We start from the raw sequence: 22,119 nt of genomic DNA on the forward strand, positions 1-22,119 counted from the left end.
CCATCCCACCAAAGAGTGGGGATTGCACATCAGAGAGGCACCTGTTTGTTCCTGCTAAGTGTTCTCCATGCTGGATCCTTAAGTGGAGGCCATAATCTTGGGTTTGGGTAGGAGGTACTGCTGAACCTGCTTTTCTTTCCTAAGCATCTGGGAGGATGCTGCGGGAAGAAAATAGCAAAGAGGTTTCAAATGCAGGCTTTCTCAGGAAGGTTGCATTAATGTTTCCTGTTCTTCTAAATAGGTACATGAAACTTTGAGGGTGGAGGAGTGTCTTAAACTCTTTAAATGTCTTTGAATATGTCTAGGCATCTAATTTTGTGCTATGCATTTGTATTGCCTATGATTTATAAAATTGAATTGTATTTAGGCAAGGTTGCTTCCCTGGCAATATTTTTGTGGGCTTAATGACAGTAGATATATTTGAAAAGCTGATACAGGGGCACAGTGTTCCCAGACAAATGTGTTTGAAAAACAGGGCAGCACTTGCTGGTATTACTGAAGTTCAGCCACGCCAAGAGCTCCTGTGTGAGGAGGATGACTTGATGTGCTTTGGCAGGAGATATTTGACATCTGCTGCTGCAGGTTCTCTGACTTTTGAGAGCCTGGCTGCTGCTTCAACAACAAATGGCTCCCAGGATCGTGGGGTACACTGATTGCTGTGTGTCTGCTGCCTTGGCTGCTCTGCTGCAGCCTGACTCTGAGCTTGGACCTGGGCTTGCTCAACAACTTGAGTGGAGTTACACCTGGCTTTCCTCTGGTTCTTTCAGTCTCACTTGAACCAGTGGAAATGGTGATGTGAGGCAGAAGTGGTATCAATTAAGCTTTCCAATTGCTGTGGTTATGGAGACTAAAACAAATAGATTTTGATTTGTGGAAAAACATGGGTTTTTTTCCTGCCTCTTTTCTTATCAGAGACAAATAATTACCTCTAATTTTGAAGTTTCCATTTGTCCCCCCATGCCTCAAGTTCCTTGCATGGAAAGTAGCTGCTTTGATTTTTGCTGGATAAATAATTGACCTGCTTGTTACATGTTTGTTTTTACAAATTCTCTGGTAGTTATTTCCTTTACTAGGTTCTAGTAGGTGTCCTTTCAAATGCTCTTTTAATTGCCTCTAGTTGCCTCTCTCAGGTCCTGCCTTTTTTTTTTTACCACCTGATACTTTTTGATAAACAGTCTTCACAGCTGTAGGTGTCTTTGCATTCTAAAATGCAGATTTCTTAGTGAAAACCAATTTATTTTAAATGTAACACAGGAAGTGTTTTGCTTCACATAAAATAGTTTGACTAGGGCTTTCTGAAGTCAATGGTGAGAACTCACACTGCTTCCTTCTTCCAGTGAAGTTGGTGTGGTAGAACACTGCTGTTTGTTAAGTGCCAGCCCTGCCTTCCCCAGCAGGAATGAACTCTGGATGTGTAGAGAAGAATAAATCTTGGTAGTGCTATTGGACTGAAAACCAGCATTGGTAGAGCCAGACTTGAGCAAGTTGATTTCACTTAGTGAAAAGCCTGGGTCTGAAGTTAGATTGAATTAGACTTCTTTGAGCAAGTTGTAAAGAGTTCCTGCATTGTCCTTGACTCATAAAGATGTCCCCACCTGCAAAGGGCTGGTGTCAGATGTGTTATCCTCAGGGGTAGTGTCTGCAGCTGGCACACAGGGAGTTTATTGTCCTGGTGCCATGGAACAGCAGTTTCATGTCTTGGCACGCAGTGATGTTTGCAGAGGTGTTAGTGCTGACCTGCCACACACTATTAATTTCAAATAAAAGAGCATCCCTGTTCATTCTGAAGGATGAATGTCATAGAGGAACACGTGCTTGGGGGGAAGGATTGAAGGTGTAATGTTCCATGTAAAGTAAATAGCCACAAATCAGCAATTGCATCCTGCTCTTTAAAGCTGGGCAGGGTAGAGGGATTTTTGCTGTTAGCTTCAATATGGGAATGGCTGTGATAAAGCTGCCTACTGATGAAATCCTCACTTGTAAAGCCCTGACACTGGGGCTCTGGGTGCAGAAGAAAAAGCAGCATTTTCAGGAGTTGGTGCTGTTCATGCATGTACTTTTCTCTCCAACTGAAGGTGAAATTGCAGTTTTAGAAATGGAAAAGGTTTGTTGCTAAGAGAGGTCTCCAGGTATCTTGCTGAGTGAGACCCCCATGGGCATGGGTGAGTAACCCAGCAAAGAGGATGCTAAGCATGGTCCACTACATTCACTCTTTATTTGGCTCAGTATATTTCATAACTGGAATCCATTTATTAGCCACTAAAAGCACCCTCTATAGCAAGACTAAAACATAAACCTTTAATTAGATGAAGTGCTGTAAATCTGGTATCCTGGATTTAAGTGGTGTCCTGTGGCTCAGAAAGCAGTTTTTATTATTATTATTATTATTATTATTATTATTATTATTATTATTATTATTATTATTATTATTATTATTATTATTATTATTATTATTATTATTATTATTATTATTATTATTTAATACTAATATTTTTATTATTTTTATTAATTTTTATTAATTTTTATTATTTTTTATTAATTTTTATTATTTATTATTATTATTATTTAAAATACTTTTATGGTAAAACTCGAATATATGTATACCATGGTTAAGGTACTAGAGCGATATAAAATACTTAGTATATAATTATTATATCTAAAAAAGCTGCTGCCTTTTAATGAGGGCTGAAGGGGAGGCAGAGTGCTAGGCACAGCACCCTCCAAAACCAACATGGCATGTAGAAAAGAGCAAGAATAAAGGGCTGACACAGTCAGAAATAAAGGCTTCTGACTACTATTAAATCCCAATGTTTGTTGACATGTAAAACTGAAATGAAGCACATACTTGAACTTACCCCTGTGCCTCCCCCCAGAATCTGCCTCTCCTGTTCTCTTGGGAGGATTTTTTTTCAGCTGTGACAGCAGCATATTTTCAGTGGCACACACAGAGGTTTTTAATGCAGGCAGGGCTAACTAAATGATTTATTTCATTACAAGTGACCTGTATAGCTCCTCAATGTGTCACCTAAAATTTAACCTTGTTTCTCATGTAAAATGCTTTTTTTTCCTTCACATCTCTATGTAAAGTTTCCTCATTTTCCTTTCTGTTTTGTTCTGTTTGGTGGCATTGGAAACGCCTAAATGTATGGCTCAACAGATGTTTTATTTTCACAGCACAGTGATATTTTGGAAAAAAACCAAGAATTGCTAGAAGCAAACCTTCCCTGTTTATGTATTTACAAAATCATGATACACACAGTTGAATTACCAGGCTGGACTATACTTGGCTCCAGAGGGACAGACCTTGAGCTTGGAAAGTGTTTTATCACCTTTCCCCTGCTGTATCCAGCACGTGGAAAGTGTAGCTTCTTCATTTGCAAAATGGCATGAGCATAGTTTGTTTATTACTATTTAGGGTCCTGATAAATACTTTTTTCCTCAGGACAGGAATAGGGGATTTTAAGAGCAGATACAGTTTTGAGGTTACTTTTTGAATCCACATTTTTTTCTCATCTTAGGCTTCCTTAAGTATGCTGTTTTGAACAGAAGAATTCAAGCCATACATTTCCATGTCTTTCTTCTTTTCTACACACATGGGAACTCATTCACCCTCTGGTACCAGCCACTGCTGTTTTCAGAGATGCTTTACAGTGGGTGTTGGGTGGAGGAAAGGGTTAACACTGAGAATGTATCAAAAAAAGAATAGGAAGGTGAAGTTAAATATAAAACCTTCATATAGGGCAGCATAAAAACATTCAAGAATACCTCAGCAAAAGTTGGTAACAAAGCTTTCCTACTTTATGGGCAGGCACAGCACAATTGTGGCTGCAGATGGATATGCCAAAATGAAGGAAATCTGGAAAGAAATGTAAATGCTCTGAGTTTAAATTTGAAATACTTATCACATTATCTAAAAAAAAAGATTGAGGAACAACTTGCCAAAGTGAAAAGCTTTTGTGCATCCATCAGAGAGAAGAAAACTGCAGCTGAATTATGTTGATGTATGAATGGCAGGATCAAGGAGAAGCGTGGTAGACCAGGTGGATGTGATTCCTGCATATCCTATAATCCCCAAGGGATTGAAATTAAATTAGAGGTTTTATTTACCATGGTTATGTTTGAGGGACTGTGGTAGGATCCATTGCTTCAGACCAGTAAATGTAATTAAAATGACACCTGTAGAATATGTAAGACCTAATGATCATCATGTTTTTGCAGAAGGGTCACATTTCAAATCTATCTACATATTTCCTCTTCTGTCACAGGCATCTTTTATGAAAAATCCTTTCCTTAGGATGTTTCCTCCTGAGAAGCTGAAAGGCCTCAGGAACAAAATGTAACCAATGGTTATCTGCTGCTGTGGAATGCAACAGGTGCAGCTGGGATTGGGCTCATGGGGTTGTTTCTAATTAATGGCCAGTCACAGTCAGCTGGCTCAGACTCTGTCCAGACACAAGCTTTTGTTATCATTCCTTCTTTTGCTATTCTTAGCCAGCCTTCCGATGAAATCCTTTCTTCTATTCTTTTAGTATAGTTTTAATGTAATATATATCATAAAATAATAAATCAGCCTTCTGAAACATGGAGTCAGATCCTCGTCTCTTCCCTCATCCTCACACCCCTGTGAACATGGTTACACTCTTCTGTCATTTTCAGAAGGTTGTGAACATGGAGAGAGGGAAACCTTGAATTTTCAAGGTTTTGGTGAGATTGCTCACCAAACCTCAGAAAAGGCCACCCTAAGCTGTCGTGGGCTGAGAGGGTTCCTGTCCTGGGTTAGTGCTGCCTAGGAGGTAGGAAAGCAAGAGGTCAGGTTTCACAGCATCACAGAAGGCTCTCAGGGATTTTCTGGGATCCCTACTGGTGAATCTGATAAGGGATCTGCAGAGGAGAGGAGGAAGGGGCTGAGTTCTGAGCTTGGCTGCCTTTGTCACCAGAGGGGCTGCTGGAAGCAGGGGAAGCCCTGAGCAGCTGCAGAGGGCTCTGCTGACCCTGGGGCAGCACAGGGGCAAGGGAAGCTTCTGCTAGCAGTGGGAAGAGAATGCTCTTTCAGGTGGGTTTATTCCTGCTCCAGGAGCAGCTTGCAAAATAACCTGAAGGGCATTGCAGATTGCGTAGAGATCAGGGCTCAGAAGTGGTCAGGAGGGGAAATAAAGGAAGGAAGTTTCACAAGGAGAACAAATCAGCCCCATTGTTGTGTTGCTGCTGGGCCATGTGGCGGGAGCGTGTTCAGCGGGGGTGCCTGCCCCGAGGGACGGTCACGCCCTGCTGATGGCGCTGGGAGCCTGACCAAGAGCATCTGAGGGGTGGAAAAGGTGCTGAGCAAGGAGGAGCTGGAACGAGTGGGACAGAGGCTGGAAAAGCGAGAGAGGCGGGGTTGTCTGTGCCTGTGTGCAGCTGCATGCAGAGTTCATTGCCTCAGGCTCTTAGGGAAATGTGAGCGGTTTCAAGAGCCAATTTAACAAATGTGCAGAGGATGGGCATCGGTACAGCTGATGACACAACTTTGGGGAAGCTGTGTGCATTTCCTGGAAGAAACATATTCATACCTTTGTCCATACTCGTGTGGTTTGTCTGTGTACCGGCTGTTGGGCGCAATAGGAAACAGGTATGGGCTGTTTGCTAACAAGTATCCTCACCTCATTTTTAGGGTAAATCTGCTGTGGGATGTGGAAATCAGGATTGCTGGATGTTCTCTGCTGTGCCATTGTTGGCTGTCGCTCCCTAGGCAGACAGCAGCCTCTGGGACACCAGAGAAGCAGGATTTTCACACCCTTGTGTACTTTGCTGGTTTAAGGCCTGAGAGCAGTGAGATAATTGGACAATAAAGTTTAAGAGTGTGTGGACAGAATGTGACTGCCTTGAAGATATCACGTCCCTCACTTGTTCTCTGCACAGGATTAATTTATCCTCAGAGGACTTGCTGTGTGGGCTTAACATGCCAGCCAGTGCTGTACACTACAGCTGTCACAGGTTCTGGATTTCAGGGTGGCAGCTATTTGTTTAAGTCTCAGCTGTGTCAGGTTCTGGGTTTCAAGGAGGCAGCTATTTGTTTAATTAGTTTTATTTGTATTTTTCTAGGTTTGGGGGATTTATTTTGTTTTTGACCTTTCTTTCCTCATACCTTGTGTTTTGTGTATGTGGCAAGCTTCCAACACCTTTGGAAAAGTACCTTTGTACTGACCACTGCCAGACAGAAGTGCACACAAGCAGCCACTTGTGGGCTATCCTACTTTGCCAGGAAGAGCAGATTCTTCTCTTCTCCACAACAGAGGTTTGGTATCAGAATGCTTGAGAGGGACCCCTTCTTAGGCCACTGCTTGCACAAATAAAATAAAATCCTATCATGTGAAGTTGTAGTAATGATTAAGCTGAATTGCAAAGTATCCATGGGGAACAGAAGGTATCTTGAAATGTTGCGGCTCTGCTAAAACATGTTTGCAGAGCCTATTTTGCCAGCTATAAAATCAAAGCAAACTAACTGTTCACATTGCAGTGGCGTGTGCAGTCAGAGGTGGGGATCATTTGTGCAGAAGATGAGCTCTCCAGGTGCCCTTGAGTGGCCTGGGAAGGAGAGGAGTTGTTGTGACTTGCTGGGCATCCTGAGCTGTGCACCACCACAGGGAGTGTCTCAGCAGGAGCTTGCAGAGAGCTGTAAAGTTGTTCCACTGTAATGAACCTGCCACCCTTCTAGATGATTCAAGTGTGAGAAGCAAAAGCTGATGGTTACTGAGATGTGCCTGCTGTCACCTCCACCTGGGAGCTCCTCAGGAGATGTTTTTCAAGTCAAAAGCAGGGCAGAGTCCTTCAGGCCTGGAGCAAGGAGCTCTGCTCTGCAGAGCTGGAAGGCTGCTGGGCACTCCCAGCAGTGCTGAGCCTCTGTCCCCCCTGCACAGAAAGGGGGAAGAAGTTTCTGGAAGTCAGATCCTTGCCGCTTGTAAAGGGATCCAGCGTGGATAAAGTCAGGCTGGGGCTGTGTGAAGCTCACAGGGAGGTGTCTCAGTTTGGCACTAAGCTGACACTGGAGAGCTCTGCTTTGGTGTTCCTCTGGGTTGGGAAAGCTTTGCTGTGTGTGTTAGCAGGCACAGAGGGCCTGCAAGGCCACCATGGCGCTCAGCAGCTTAAGATAGGAAATGCCAAGTCATGATGACTGGACCTTAGAAGCCCCTCTCCCTGCCATTGGACCCTTGCTTATCTCTCTGTAAGACTATAGGTCCCTTTCCTTTGACCCTTACTATAGGACAGTCCCTAAAACCCCTGTGCCCTGTGTAACGAGCTACTTTTGCCCAGTTTGTTAGAAGATGCTGTCCCTGAGACCTTCGCAGAAGACCAGTCAAGGACACCTCTGTGGAACCTCACACAGGCTTCTCCTCTCTCCCCCTGCGTCTGCCAAAGGCACTTAGCGAGCCAAGAGCTGAAATCACCTAATGAGCTGCTAATCACTAGAGCTGAAATCTCTCACGAGCTGTGGCTGGGAGCTGCTGGGCTGTGCCGAACAGGGCCGTGCTCTCCCGAGTGAAGTTCGCTGTGTGTGCCCTGCCAGCAGAGCCTGGCGGTGTGGAGGCACTCAGCCCTGCTTTCCCCATCACACATGGCTGTGCAGGCAGCTGCCTCCACATGGTGCCTTTGCTCTCTGTGACAGGCCCCGGGTGCGCTGTCCCTGTGTGGTCCCAGCTGCAGAGGGGGTGGCAGGAGGCAGCAGGGAGAGGCTGAGAGGCCACAGCAGGACAGGGGCCGTGAACAGCATGGGGAGCTTTACTCCTCACAGAACAGAGCATGGGGTGCTCTGCATCCCCTCCTGCTGCCCCACCTCTACAGACTGCTGGACTTCTGCTGGGTCAAAAACACTTCAGTGTGCCCTTCTAGTGCATTTGTACTTAAGGAAAGGAAAATTTATACAGTCTGTCAAGGCAGAGCAAATGACTTCAAGAAAAGCTGGAACTACTTGTGTTTCTTAGATCTTTTTGTTGCTGTTGTTTAAGAACTGGAACACAGCAATATTTGCTTTTTCATTGTGGAGTGCTCTATGAAAAATAATTTTGTTCCTTAATAAAGTTAAAATCTAAGTTTTCAGCATTAGGATGCTTTAATAATTTAGTATTTAGTCTTGTAAAGGAAAGCATTTGTAATTAAGTCATGTGTCATTGTATTAGACTTCCTGTAAAAGCAAGCTGCTTTCTTGATTTCTCAGCTACTACTGTCAAATCTCCCTTTCTCTTGCTGCATTTCCTTGGCAGAGTGAAACTGTAAAGTCTAAACCACATTTATCTATTTTCTGAAGACTTATGGATTAAGATATGTTTTTTAAATCAGCTTTCCACGTATCTTGTTCCAAAAGAGCAGGGAGTCTTCTCTGCAGGAGTGCCTGAATTACTCAAGGATAGGCAGTGAGATAGTTCCCTGGGAAAAGCAGCTTTTTCTTTTCCCCTGTTGGTTGTGTGAACTACCAGCATCAGGGCATTTCCTCGCTGTATTTTGGGTGTATCCAGTGCTCAGGGTGGATCTGGTTGCTCTGTTGGGACCAGAGAGCAGGCAGCCTGTGAGTCTGCTCTGGCTGGGAGCAGATTTCAGACAAAGATGTCTATTTTGGGTGGGCATGTAGACATTTAAAATGCTTATGAGGTGTTTGATGTGTTTGCTGCTGTCCTTCCAGCCCTTGGTAACAGCTTCTTTGGGACCATAGGGTTTATCTGAGGCAATACTTGCTCATCTCTAGAACTTTCAGGTTTTCCTTAATATATTTTTCTTTTTTTCCCCTTCTTTTTTGCAGGTATTTCTTGAACTCTTCAGCACATCACAGAACTGTTGTTTTGGGATATCCTGCTTAAGCCCTCGGAGGAAAATCTGCCAACAGCCAAAAATGACTTGAGTTGGAGAGCTGCTGCTTTATCCCCAGGTAGTGTTTGCAGCTCAGTAACCTCTCAGCAGCCCAGCATTGCAGGGTTTGCTTTCTGCAGGTTACTCAGGGAGGAAGTTGCTGCTTGTGCCTCTCTGGGAACAGCTGTGACCTGCATGTGTTTGTCTCCTGAGGACAGCTGCAGCCTCCTTACTATTCCTGTGCTTTTGGACATGTCTGGAGCAGCCATGTAGGGAAATGAGCAGCTGCTGTCCTGTGTGCTGCTTGTGAGGGGTTTATGCATCAGGGTATATTTTATACACCAGCCCCCTCCTCCTCCAATAAATCAGCCTAGTTTGAGCTGCTTTTTGGGCAGTCATCCTATTGGATTCCCACTTTTCTGACATGATGGGAGCTGGAGGTATCTGCTAGTGTGAGGCAGTGCAGAGGAGGACAGGCAGTGCTGTACAACTGCATCTGGCTTTGCTTTCTCCAGAGGTAACTTACCCGGAGTAATGTTCATCCAAGTGCATTTATGAGCCCAAACATGTCCCAAATTATATGTCCCAAAAGTACTGGGGCTTAATTGGCTTCCCACAGGTATTCAGTGAGGTTTGATGTTGACAGTGCACTCAGCCCACTGCAGACTTGCAGCAGTTCCCTGCAAAGTCTCCAAAGTACCAGGCTGGGGAAGCTCCTGGTGCTCATGAACTCAGAGCTTTTTTTTTTTTTTTTTTTCTTTCCAGTTCTATGCTTTATCATGTTCTTCATTAGTGGTAAAGCCTGTGGTCAAGCAAAAACTCACTTCTGGAAGTGCATTTGTTGGCATTTGGATGTTGACTGTCAGGGATGGGAGATGAAGCAAAGCAATGCAGAGACTTACCCTGCTTGCTGGTATGATACTGGCAGTGTTAAATTTGGCTGTCCCTTGTGGAAGGGAGTAGAAAAAAGGTTTGAGTGGCAGTGGCCTCAGGTCACCATTACATAGCATGTGATGGCTGATTGCCAGCTCAGGTCTTTTTTTTGGTGTTTGAGGTGGTAGACTTTGAAATGAGATCTTTGAACAGCCTGAAATTTTAGCATTACCCTGATGTTGTCTCTCTCCCCTCCACTGCATACAGATCTCCATGATTTTACCTGTGCCTGCAGCCCTGACTGAGCTGTTTCCTTTTCCCAGGGCCAGCTTCCAGTGTCCCATCTGGGGATGCACCGTGCACTATGGTTCACATCAATGTGTTGAAAAAGTTCATGTGTGTCCTTGTGGTGGTCCTGGTAGCACTGACAGTTTGCCTGTGGAGAGAAACCAGAAGAAGCTACTATGATCCTTTGAAGACCAGGAATGATGATTTGCAGGGGCACAGGAGCTTGGAGAAATGGAACACTGTTAAATCACAAGGCCTTTTCCATGAAGCAGCCAGTGAACTGGGGCAGGTATCCAAAATGTGGCTTGGTACCCAAAACAAAGCAAAAGGCAGCACCTCTGAAACAGCTGAAAAGTCCAAGAAAGCAGCCTTTGGGAAGGTATGGGATAAGGACAGCTCATCCAGAAATCTCATACCCAGGCTGCAGAAGGTCAGGAAAAACTACCTGGCCATGAACAAGTACAATGTGACTTACAGTGGGAAGAGGAATGCTAAGCTCAGCCCAGAGAAGCTGCTGTGCCAGCTGCGGGACAGAGTCAATGTGACCATGATCCAGAGGTCAGATGGGCCTTTTGGTACCTCTGAGTGGCTGCAGTACCTGCCAGGGAAGAGCCTCAGTGAAGCAGTGGGACAGCTGGGTCGCTGTGCTGTGGTGTCCTCAGCAGGCTCTCTGAAATCATCTCGCTTGGGACAAGAGATAGGTTGGTATCTTCCAGTTTGCATGAAGGCAAATAGCATTGTTTATAACTTGGGCTGAGTAGAAGTAACCTGCTGTCATGCTCTTACTGATAAATCTCTTTTTTAGAAAACCTAGAATGGAATAGGTGTTTAAAACAAAGGGTGTTTAAAACAAGTGGAAATGTTAAACTTCTAAAGTCAGTGAATATTTCAGCCTAGCTGGAGATGGGAGTAATAGGTAGCTCTATTCTAGCAAGTCCTTTTGATTTTTGTGATCCCGTTGGCATCACTGGAGGGTCACATGAATATTGAATACCAGAGAGCAGTCTTGGTTTCTCAGGTGTTTGTTTCTTGAGAGGGCTTGGGGTGGGTTGTGTAATGCTTATGGCACAGTTAGAAAAAATTCACATTGGAAGATATTTTCAGAGAAGAAAATGGTAAAGGGGAAAAACCCTTTGGACATAGCCTTGAGCAGTGTGTGTTGAGCTGAGGGCTGGGCACAGACAATCTTCAGAGGTCCCTTCCAGCCTCAGTGATTCTGTAGTTCTTGCTCAGGGCTTTCCAAAAGTGGTACTGCTTCATTCTGAGCCATAAGGCAGCTGGCTGAATTTGAGTGACCCAGAAGACCATGAAAAGGCTTTACAGGGATTTATCTCTTAGGACAAAGTTTGGTGATGCTTTGCAGTCTCATCTGACCATACTTACCTGAATTAAAGCATTATTAATAACTGCTGAAGCTTTGATCTTTTACTGTGAATTATAAAGAAACATGTTTTGATGCTAAAGTGTTTTGTGTCTTTACAAAAGCAGCCTGCTTGGGAAACTCTTCAGTTAACTCAGGATTTTGTACCAGGCAGAAAATTCTCCAGAGCCTGCAGCTCCCTCAGCTTGCTTCATTTTTTGGTGTTTGGAGCTCAGTTAAGGTTCACACTTTGCTGAACTGTAGCTTCACTGAAGGAGAACTTTGAAGGTCTGGGAGTTTTCTCTCAAGTGGAAATTGTTTGCAGGCTTTGGTGTATTCATAAGTTGTTTGTTGGCTCAGATCCCTTTGGCCTGCACTAAGCTGTAAGTAGCCTTCATCTTCTGAAACAGGTAGATGGATAGATTTTAATGCATCATTCATGGACAACTTTGGCAAAGCTGTCAGAATCATAGTCCCTCATGGGAGACAGTGTTGAGTACTTGCTCAGAAGTTCTCCCCCAGCCTCCTCTGTGTCCACAGGCAGATGAGCAGGAGCTAGAGTGAGGTTTAGCAGTTGGAAGTGTCTTAAAAGGCTATGAAATAAGCAGTGAAGAACAGCATTGCCTCCTGGTACAAATTGCAGGTAGGAGTTGGTTGGTGTAATTGTTTCTGCCTCTTAGGAGTGTTTGAAGTGAGCTGGGTCTAGACTTGGGAAAGCAGTTCTTCCTTTTCCTCCAAGCACCTGTCTAGGTTGTTTGGGGGCCTCTTGGAGCTCAGAGCTGCAGGTTTGCACAGAAGCGACCTTCTGTTGAACAGCCTCCCCAGCTCAGGGGCCTTGTGCCCAGGGCTGCCTGTGTTGGGCTCCAGCATTGCTGCCAGTGCTTGTTCCTCTGGAAGGAGACCCTCACAGGACTGGGAGCTGATGTTCTGGAGGGATGGAATGCAGTCCCTGCACCTCTGCATTGGGTATGGGAGCAGCCAAGTGGGATGTGCTTTGGCACAGATGTCAGACAGGCAAAGCCCTGTCATTGTTCCCACAGCCACTCTCTGAGCCCTCCCCACACTGAAGCACTGGTTTGTTCCAGATCACAAGGGATGGATGCTGGGCAGGTCACTGTGTAGTGTGCCCGAGGCAAATGCCATTAACCCCTGCTGCTGTCCCTGCCCTGTGTTTCTTGTGTCTGGGTCACAAACTTTCACCCTTCTGCTCAAGCAGTTAACTCTGCTGGTGCCTCTGCCAAGTTTGAGCACTTGCAGCCTTGAGCTAGGCAGGGGGAGTATTAAGAATTTAGGAGCATTCAGTGTACTTCTGTACAGTTTTCCCTGCTTTTTCCATGTAGGAAATGTTATGGTGGTGTTGGAGGAAGTTGTCTAAAAGGTACTAAATGAAGCTTCAAATGAAGTATTTGTGTAAATGAGCACAACTGATTGCTGAGTAATAACTCCATGAAATATTTGTTCTGTCTAATCATGTTAAGATAGCAAATGAGCAATTAGGTAAAGCAAAGGAGGTTGGCAGAGCAGCACAGGGTTGTAAACAACCACCTTTTACTGGGCTCTTGGTATTACTGAAGGATATAAATTGCCACTGAAAAATCTGATGTGAGAGATACTGAGTATAGCACAAGCACCTGGGGACAGAGAGCCAGCTACTCTGCCTGAGCAGTCACTAAACACCCTTTAATGTTCAAACTTGGGGCATAGGAATGCTTGGTGTCTGGCTGAAGTTATAGATGGGGCAATCATAACCCTGGATTGCCTTAGTGCAAGGCAGGATATGGAGCTAAGGGTCTGTAGTGGAAACCACAGAGCCACTTCTCAGCATGGAGACACTTTTTTCCAGAAACATCACCTTCCTTGGTTTTTGGATGGTGCTTTGGAAGGGCTCTTAAGAAGTCCCACTTGTCCAGGAGAATAAAATTGAGAAATCAGTCTTTGCTGCCAGGGATTACTGATCCTCCAGCATTGCCTGTTAGAACACTCCCATTTTCAAGAAAATGATCTCAAAAAGACCCAGTTTGGACCAGGTGGGTCCTTCTGCCCTGGAGCTTGGCAGTTCCCACTTGCAGACCCTGCTGCAGGTGCTGTGTGTTGCAGTCATGTGGGCTCAGTGTGAATGCAGGAAAGTTCATCCTGCTTCCTTACCTCAGCCCCTCTGATCATAGGGAACCTTTCCTACCCAAATGCAGCCACAAGGCAGAGAGGAGCCAGGCTGACAAGCACAGCCTCCCTTGGTGTCACAGCAGCAGCCTGACTCCAGGATGTTACAGTGGCCTGGCTGGCTGTGCCAAGGCAGAGGAGGGTGCTGGAGGAGTGCTGTGCTATCTTAAGAGATGATGCCAGCAGAGGAAAATGCAGTGAATCCCAAGGCATGTAAGAAGCTGTGTCTCTTGAAGGCACAGCAGTGGGAGGCATGCTGGCAGGCTGAGGACAGCTTGGCTTTCCACTGTGGTTGCTGTACATGTTTCTGGGGCTGGTCAAGCTCCAGGCTGAAAGAGAGGATGCTGGCTTGCTACTGCTTCCTAGTTTCTTGGTTTGCAGTCAGCCATGTGGTAAACTAATTGTGTGTTGGTCTATCTCCTGGTAAAGTGTTTGGAAGGAGGAAGAGGGAGAACAAATGCTAGGGTTGTGCTCTCAACCTGGCAGTTGGTTGTAGTTTAAAAAAGTAGATTTTTAAAAGTGTATTGATCATAAACTTTGACCCCACCTTCCTCCAAAGAGTCTGACTTGCTACTTCTGGATGTTAGGTTGAAAGCCAGGGATTAACCAGCCTGTATTAGAAGTGCAGGTGAATAATGGCACTTGTTTGTGCTATCACTCTAAGCCAGTTGCTGGCTCCCAGCTTTTCCCTGTGTTTGGCTTTCAGACAGCCACGACGCCGTCCTGCGCTTCAACGGGGCTCCTGTCCGGGGCTTCCAGGATGATGTTGGCCAGAAGACAACAATTCGACTTGTCAATTCCCAGGTAGGTCTGAGGAGGGCGCCCCAAGCAGGCCAAGCATGGCAGAGCTGTGTAGCTGCACTGTCTGGGAGCTGGGAAGAACAGGGCTGTCCATCTGATTCTAGCACATGGCTGTAGGATGGGGATGGCTCTCCTTGGAATGGGGACAGTTGGTAAATCTGAGGTGACTGCAGTGGCACTGGCTACTGGCACTTGTGATTTCCAGCAGGCCCAAGGTAATCTGTGTTTTGTCTTTGCTCAAAGGCTCTGTGTAGGCACAAGAAGGCCAGCTCCATGCTGTTGCTGTGTCTTTGGATTGAGAGGCAGGAACAGCTCTGCCAATGCAGGTCAGCAAGGAGAGGTGTGCCTGCCCCAGAGATGGGTATGAAGAACGTTGATGTGGCTTTGAATAAAAGAACAGTGTTTCTTCACTGCCCAGAAAGGCTGCAGACTCTGTAGGTAACACATTAACCAGGGTTGCTACATGGCTGAAGGCACTTTACAAAAGACCCACCTGTAAATCTGTAGCCTGTGTACAGCCAGGAGAGGGATGGGCTCTGGTGGGTCCAGGACCTCATTGCAGAGCATGGCAAAAAGTGCCTTTAATGCAAGGCCTTGCTCACAGAGGTACATCTTCCCTGCCTTTGAGAGCTCCATGTAGGTACCAAGGTGTCCCTTTGCTGATTTTCTTTGGCCAAACTCTCTAGGGTTAGAGCCCTGTGCCACAGTGCATTAGCAGAGTCAGTCTGCCACTTGTCCAGCAACAGAGTGAGACCTTGCTCTTGTAGGCACATCTCAGAGTGTTTGCACCTTTCCTCCACAGACCTGTCACCCTTCATGGTTGTCCTTTCTGAGGGGAGGAATCTTCAAGTGTAGACATGCAGAGAAAAGAGGAAATCACAGTAGGATGTGCTGGTGAGAGAATGGAGGAGGACTGAACAGGCCAGGAGTCACTTGGTTAAAGGACCTGGTGCAGCACTGAGTACAAGCATCTCCTCACCCCACGAGAGGAAGAGGAGGAGGAGGTTGTAGGCACATGAAGGCTGAGGGAACTGAGTGAGGGAGAGATGAGTGGCTGAAGTGTAGCTTTTGTAAGCCTGAACCAAAAAGGCAGTTCCTTTTCCTTACCCCAAAGGTAAGATTTGTAGGCCTGGAGTTTTCTCACCTGCCTCTGTGTGAGGAGTGCATGGATGCTGCTGTGTAACAAGGTTTGAAGTTTCTCAAAACAGCAGCAGGAGGTTGTCCATCCTCTTCAAAGGCAAGAAGACAGAGCTAATGTGTAACCAGCTTGCCTCCTTCATTTTGTGTGTCTTTTAAAAGATATTCTTGCTTCTTGTGTGAATGTTTTTGCTACCTCTTTCAGCTCTTGGGCCACTCTTCACTTGCTGCTGTGCTCTTGCTGTTGCTTGCTGAATCTCAGTTCCTGTGCATTAAACCCCCAGTCAGAAGGGTGACAGTTTGTCCTTTCTGAACCAGTCTGGTTTGAGCAGACAGATCTGGCTGCTGAATCCTGTGCCCTGTTTGACATTTTTCTTTTTTTTTTTTTTATCTTTCCTGTCTCTGTGTATTTTTCTGATGTCAGATAGGTGTTATCACTTAAGTAAACTTTCTTTGGAGGATGTGCTCATGGCCAAGCTTACAGTGCATGACCTATGTGCTGTCAGTGTTATCTGCTCAGGGAGGAGGGTAACTGTGTGCTTGTACAGCTATGATAGGACTCTCCATGTGGATTCTCCTGCTTTGGACCAAGTGGAGTTACAGCCATGTCATTCCAGTGCTTCTGTTCTCCATGAGATCAGCCTGCAGTCATGGCTGATGTTCCCTCTGAGTGGAGACCCCAGCTCAGGGAACTTCACTTGCAGGGAGAACAATATTGCTGCAGTTTTTAGAGGCTGAAGTTGACTCAAAAGGCAGCATTGATCTGGCTGCTGACCAGGGAAAAAGATGTTTTCCATGTGTGTAGTGCAGGAGTCTCTCATCTGGGGTTTCTGAAATGAGCAGCTCTGACTGCACTTTAACTTCAGACACCATTGGATTGGAAGCCTGGGTTTTTACATGTTTTTATTTGCACTTTGAATGGTTCAGTGCTGTTTTCAGTCTTGGTGACATCAGTTAAACCTTCTTGTTAGTGGGGTGGCCTGATCACATTATCCTTTTAGCTTTCTGCAGGAGCTGTGCCTTATCTTGCCTTGCCCAGAGCTCTTACAAACATCAGGTACTGGACAAGCTCTAATTTGTTCTTGTTCTGGGCTGGCTTTTCTTGTGTTGTAACTGAGAAAAGGGATGGGTTTGGGGCTTGGCTGCTTTTATTTTGGCTCTCACTGCTGATCAACCTCAGTCTGCTGCCAAAGTGAAGGAAATGGGATCTCCTAAATCTGATCTGTCAAAGCTGGTCTGTATTGAGTAATATCCCTTTGGCACCCATAGCCAATGGCCCTGAGTTTCTTAATAATTATTTTAAGATAATTTTCTCTAATTTTCTGGCCAGTCTCTAGGGCATACATGGGGGCAGTGTTTTAAGAGTAGAGTGGAGTATCTTGTACATCTGTGTGCACAGGGAAAGATTAATGGATTGGTACTGACAGGAAGGCAAGAAATTTGGGAACTCCAGATCTGAGAATATGCTTGCAGGCCCACAAGCTTCATAGTTGTTCTAAATAAAGAATTTATTTAATATTGCCTCATTTATTTTCTCAGGCCTTGACTGGTTCATCAGTACTGCTGCTTTTTGAATGGCATGTTTTCCTGCAGTCTGACACAAAGCATTGATTTGCCCTGGGAAAGCAGTCACATCTTGCAAAAACAAGGGCAGAAGTACATGTGAGGGGGTGCCAATGTCATGCTGGAGGACACAGCTCCTTTCTGCAGAGCTGACCAAGGGCCACAGCACCTTGTTCTTCCCAGCCCTTGTTTCTAGTTCTCCTGGGCTGGCTTCTTGCTGTCACAGAGAGCACTCTCTGCTTTGGCTGCCTTTGCTGTTATTGGCACTGACAGTCTGCAGGGAGGAAGAGAAAGGAGATAGCACATCAGTGGAATGGAGGAAGGCTGTGGTGGGAAAGGAGAGCATGTTTACATTGCAGGACGTTGACTGCTGCTAGCAGGAAAGAAGGAAATCATTGTGATGTGGCCAGTAAATGTACTAAGAGGATAGGGACTGTATTACCAAGATCCTGTTACACAGGGAGCTGGCTAAAGAAGGAACCAGAAAACCAGTAGATCACTTGATTAATTAGGATCAAAAATCTGGGCAAGACATGTAGTAATTTAAATGAATTTTACTACTTAGAAAGAATCACTATTCAACACCAAATGGACACTGAGGGTAAAGGGGGAGCCAGATCCCTTCAGCAGACAGGTTCAGTGACTGATAGCTAGCAGGGAGTGCCCAGAGCCAGCTCCAGTGTGTGGGAGCACACAGCCAACAGTGGCTGTGGAGGTGCTGCCCACCTGGTTTCTTGTCCCTTTGCTTTTGTGCCTGTCACAGCTCTCTCAGGGTTCGAGTACCTTTGCCAACACGCATGGCTAAGGAAACAATGAAAATAAAGTGCACGTGCTCCATCCCACCTGTGGCCAGCTGAGGGGATGGCTGGTGCCAGCTGCTGTGCCCCTTTTTGCCCCTGGTGTCCACACCTGCAGCACTGCACACTCCAGCTGTCAGTGACCTAGATAGCTTAGCTACTGTAAGGAAATTAAACCAGGCAGTGCATGTGGTCAAGGCCAAGGCCTAATCCTATAGAGTTAAAAACAGATGTGAGGAAACTTTTTGCTTTTGGAATAATTCCCATCTGGGCTGGCTGCAGCATCCTTGTACTCTGGTTATTGGGGACAGCCATGCAGGCAGCCAGCTGCTGAGGCAGCCAGGATGCTCAAGGACTAATTGGCTAGCTCATAATTAGATCTGTGGAGAAAATCAGGACAAATGGAAGCTCATTTGTATGATTTATGATTTCAGTGTTTATGAGCTGTGCCCATACAGGTTATGGCTTTGGGTGGGTGGGGGAGGACAGGAGATGAATTGTTTGATTAGGATTGTTTTCTTTCTGCTGCAAACCTGGGTTGCCCTTGGGTGTCCCAAGCAGTGGTGGTTATGTCTCTCTATGTATAGAGAGAACTCTGTTTGAAGCTTTCCTTCTCATTGCTGCTCTCAAGAGATTCCAACCTCCCCTGCCTGAGCCATCCCCTCCCTGCTCTACAGAGGCAATGAAGGGCTTGGCATGAGGCAGGATTGGCTGGGGATGCTGTAGTCTCTCATCTCTTGCACTGATGGTCTCAGCAGGCTGAGCACTGGCTGCCAGGGTTCCTGTTGCTGGGGGAAACCACCCACCTGCAGGCCTTTTTTGGGTGAAATGAAGGCTCTTGATGGATCCAACAGTGGATTTGCATTAGGCTCTGCCTGGACTGGCAGCAGCTGCTGTTGTGCTGGGATCCTCACACAGCCTGGGTCACTCTGCAGCTCCTGTCCTTGGTGTGTTACTGGAGATGGATGGATGGATGGATGGATGGATGGATGGATGGATGGATGGATGGATGGATGGATGGATGGATGGATGGATGGATGGATGGATGGATGGATGGATGGGAAACCTTGGGAAGCATTATGGCAGCTTCTCCTGTGACTCTCCACCAAGTCCTTTGCTGCTAGGCAGGACTGGCTTGGGTGTTGGAAGGGCATTGCTGGGGCTGTGTCCTTGCTGCACACAGGGAGCCATGCTCAGTGACCAGCAGTGGGGTGGCTCTGGCCATTTTCAGGTGTTTTATTGCTTGGCTGCCTGCTAATTCTGATAGTATACTGCATATCATTGTATCTGTTGTTGTTTTCCAAGCTTGTAACTGTTGAAGAACAGCAGTTCCTGAGAGAACCATTATATAACACTGGAATCTTAATTGTCTGGGATCCAGCACCATATCATGCAGAAATTCATGAGGTAAGGCTGAGGTTTTTTGTAAATAAAATCAGATTCACATGCTTTGAAGTGCTTCTGTTAAACCACTTCCTCCTAATGTGCAATCACTCATTCCAAGGCCTTTCTTGTTTGCCTTTTTGTTTTATGGATATATCTGTGTGTACTTTTGTGAGCACCCCATGGCTGAGTGCTCCTAAGAAAACTCTTGCCTGCTTCTGATCCCTGTGAAGGGCCTCAGGCCAAGAATAATGGGTCACCACCTTTACTTTCCCATGGGCTGATGGCACAGGGAGGAGGTCACTGCTGGCTGCAGCAGGTGTCTCATTACAGGATGATTTCCTCTCTCTGACAGTTAATCTAAGATTTGCTGGTGGTTGATGCTTGGATATTTCAAGCAGCAGTCAGCCATGGGATATACTTGATGCATTATGAATGGATTGGGAAACCCTCTGAAGGTCTGTGTCAGCTTTCACCTGTGGGTGTGCAATCCCCTTGGCAATTCACTTTTGATTTTGAGTACAAAAAAGCATTGTTTGATATGTGATGAGCTCTGGAGGCTCACAGTGAAAGCAGGTAGGAGTGAATAGTCCATTCTTTACTTTTATTTTAAATTCTGGCTGTAACTGAGAGGTCTTTGCATTCTTTCTTTGGTCTCCATTTCATATTTCCTTACTGATATTTATTTCTGTGCCTGGTCCCACAGCTCCAGGAGGCATAAGGGGCTATGGACAGCATGTTTAAGAGTCAGTAAAACCAGGATGGGCTATTTCTAACATTGGGAAAAAAAAATCTCAGAATGACTTTAGGAAAATGTAAACCATTCCTAGTTTTTACTGAAAGGGGAAATTTAAGGGTGCAAATCAGCTCAGCCTGGTTCAAGAAGCTGAGCTGGGAGCACTTACCTGCAGAATATGCTGCTTGGTATTGCAATGTGGAGAAGGGTCTGGGTCTGGAACATTTAAGGCAGAGTTTTCAACATTGTCTGCTGTTGGGGAGTGCAAAATGAAATTACAAAATTGAATTACCATTCATTGAGATTTGGGGTTTCCCTGCTCTGTTTACTGAGTCAGCTCACCACAGTGACCCAGGGGGACAGTGAGTTGAGGGTGTGGCAGGATCTTCTTCCCCAGCAGCAGCAGGTTCACTCATCCTTGTTTCCTGTTGCTTACAGTAGAGTGGGCCAGAAATAAAGAATCTGACCTCCTGTTTCTGTTTTGCAGTGGTACAGAAAACCAGATTACAACTTTTTTGAAAGCTATAAGGCGTATCGTAGAGCACATCCAGAGCAGCCCTTCTACATCCTGAATCCCAAAATGCAGTGGCAACTCTGGGACATCCTGCAGGAGAATTCCCTGGAGCATATTCAGCCTAATCCACCATCATCAGGAATGCTTGGTAAGATAATTGCCCTCTAAACTTCTGGTTCAGTTTGCAGGCAGGAACTCTCCAAGATGCCTTCTTGGAGAGTTCCTGCCTGCAAATTTATGGTGCTTATCAGAGTTGTTTTTACAGTATTTGTCCTGTGCCAAAATTTAAGCTTCCTGTCTTGAGAGCAGCAGCTCAGTTGTGTTAAAGTAAGTGGTTTCAGCACCCCTCTGAAACAGCAGTCACAAACATGGCCCAGTTCCAGGTGGAAACAGGAGAGCAGGCTGCAACACTGGGACAGTCTCTAGGATTTGTAGCTTCTAGTGCCAGAGCACTTCCCACAGGGTGCAAGAGGAAGGATGTGTTTCCTGCAGGCTCAGATCTGCTCAGGCAAATAAATCTGATTACTGTAAATTAATTCTAAGGGTGTGCCTGTTTCTTTTCCATATATTATTTATATATAAATATACATGTGTGTATGTGTATAAAGACTTACTGGGGGTCTGTGGAAGGTCAGACTGAATAGTTGCCCTGAAAAGGTCAGTGATATGCTCTCCTCAGCAAAGCAACTCCTTTTTACATTCTGCTGTTGCAAACATTTTCCTGCTTGGTGGAGAGCAGCTCTCATGACCAGCTGAATGAAAAGGAGTGAACCTCTGGGGAAGCTGCCATGTATTTGAAATCACAGCATAGATGTAGAGTCTTGTTTGCCACAGACTGTCCAACTGCTGTGCTTTCCACCCTTTGTCTGCTCCCACCTCTGTTCATCACTGCTGGGGCAGAGGCATTTTCTGTCTCTGTGTAAACAGAGCTGCTTCATGATTTTGCCAGGCCCAGCACCTATTAAATCACTGCATCATGGCTTGGATGTGTGTAGAGCAGCTGTGTAACAGCACAGTCAGTGACTTCAGCAGCAGAATTGTTAACTGGAGTTATGGGCTTGAAGACACATATGTAAACAGCAGTTCCTCCAGGGCTTAGCTTTGGGCCAAATCCTCTTGCTTTTTGCTTTGTAAAGCAAATCACCTTGCCAAATTCAAGGGCATAGATGAGTTCCAGTTTCCACCTCTGTGTTCCCTGGAAGTCCTGAGTGTGATGGAAATTTTTCATTTGAAAAGGTGGATGAAGACACGTTCAAAATCTACTTTAGGTTCTTTTAATGTCTTACAGTTCCTCACGGTCCCTGCTGTCTCAGATACTGCATGAATTTTCTGTGATGTTACACACTGATTCAGTTTCTCTGCTGTATTCTTGCTATTTCTTGCACTTAGAAGAAAAGTAGCTGGTAACTGTGGCTTCCATCCGATCTGGCTGTGCCCAGCACTGCCTGGTGTGATGTCCTCGGGTGACAAGACACAGGAGGGCAGCACTGCTCTGCTCCAGGAGCCTGAAGAGCAGAGGCTGCTCAGTCTCTGAGCATCTCCCAGCACAGGCCCTTCCATGTTCCCTGCACTCACGAGAGGCAGCTGGGACAAATGTGAAGGTCTCATCTCTGCTTATCCAGGCAGGTTTGAGATGGGCTGTTCGGATCAGCTAATTGCAGTGCACGCTTGGCAGACACCCAGGTTTCCA

The 22,119-nt window shown here is 45.7% G+C and overlaps 1 protein-coding gene across 6 annotated transcripts in view; it reads left to right on the forward strand.

Moving 5' to 3' along the window:
* The window catches only part of ST6GAL1 (ST6 beta-galactoside alpha-2,6-sialyltransferase 1), a 45,675-nt gene that overhangs the window by 20,925 nt on the left and 2,631 nt on the right, over positions 1–22,119 (forward strand). For 5 of the 6 annotated variants that reach the window (XM_036389056.2, XM_036389057.2, XM_036389060.2 and 2 more), the window contains 5 exons: positions 8,771–8,896; positions 10,014–10,679; positions 14,205–14,302; positions 19,102–19,203; positions 20,403–20,577. In XM_036389056.2, the coding sequence (XP_036244949.1) occupies positions 10,055–10,679; positions 14,205–14,302; positions 19,102–19,203; positions 20,403–20,577 (1,000 nt within the window). In that variant the 5' untranslated portion in view covers positions 8,771–8,896; positions 10,014–10,054. Of the gene's footprint in view, positions 1–5,543; positions 5,609–8,770; positions 8,897–10,013; positions 10,680–14,204; positions 14,303–19,101; positions 19,204–20,402; positions 20,578–22,119 lie in introns of those variants that run through there. The other variant, XM_036389059.1, reaches the window with a different exon arrangement.

Source organism: Molothrus ater, chromosome 10, assembly GCF_012460135.2.
Source record: "Molothrus ater isolate BHLD 08-10-18 breed brown headed cowbird chromosome 10, BPBGC_Mater_1.1, whole genome shotgun sequence".
Taxonomy (NCBI): Eukaryota; Metazoa; Chordata; class Aves; order Passeriformes; family Icteridae; genus Molothrus; species Molothrus ater.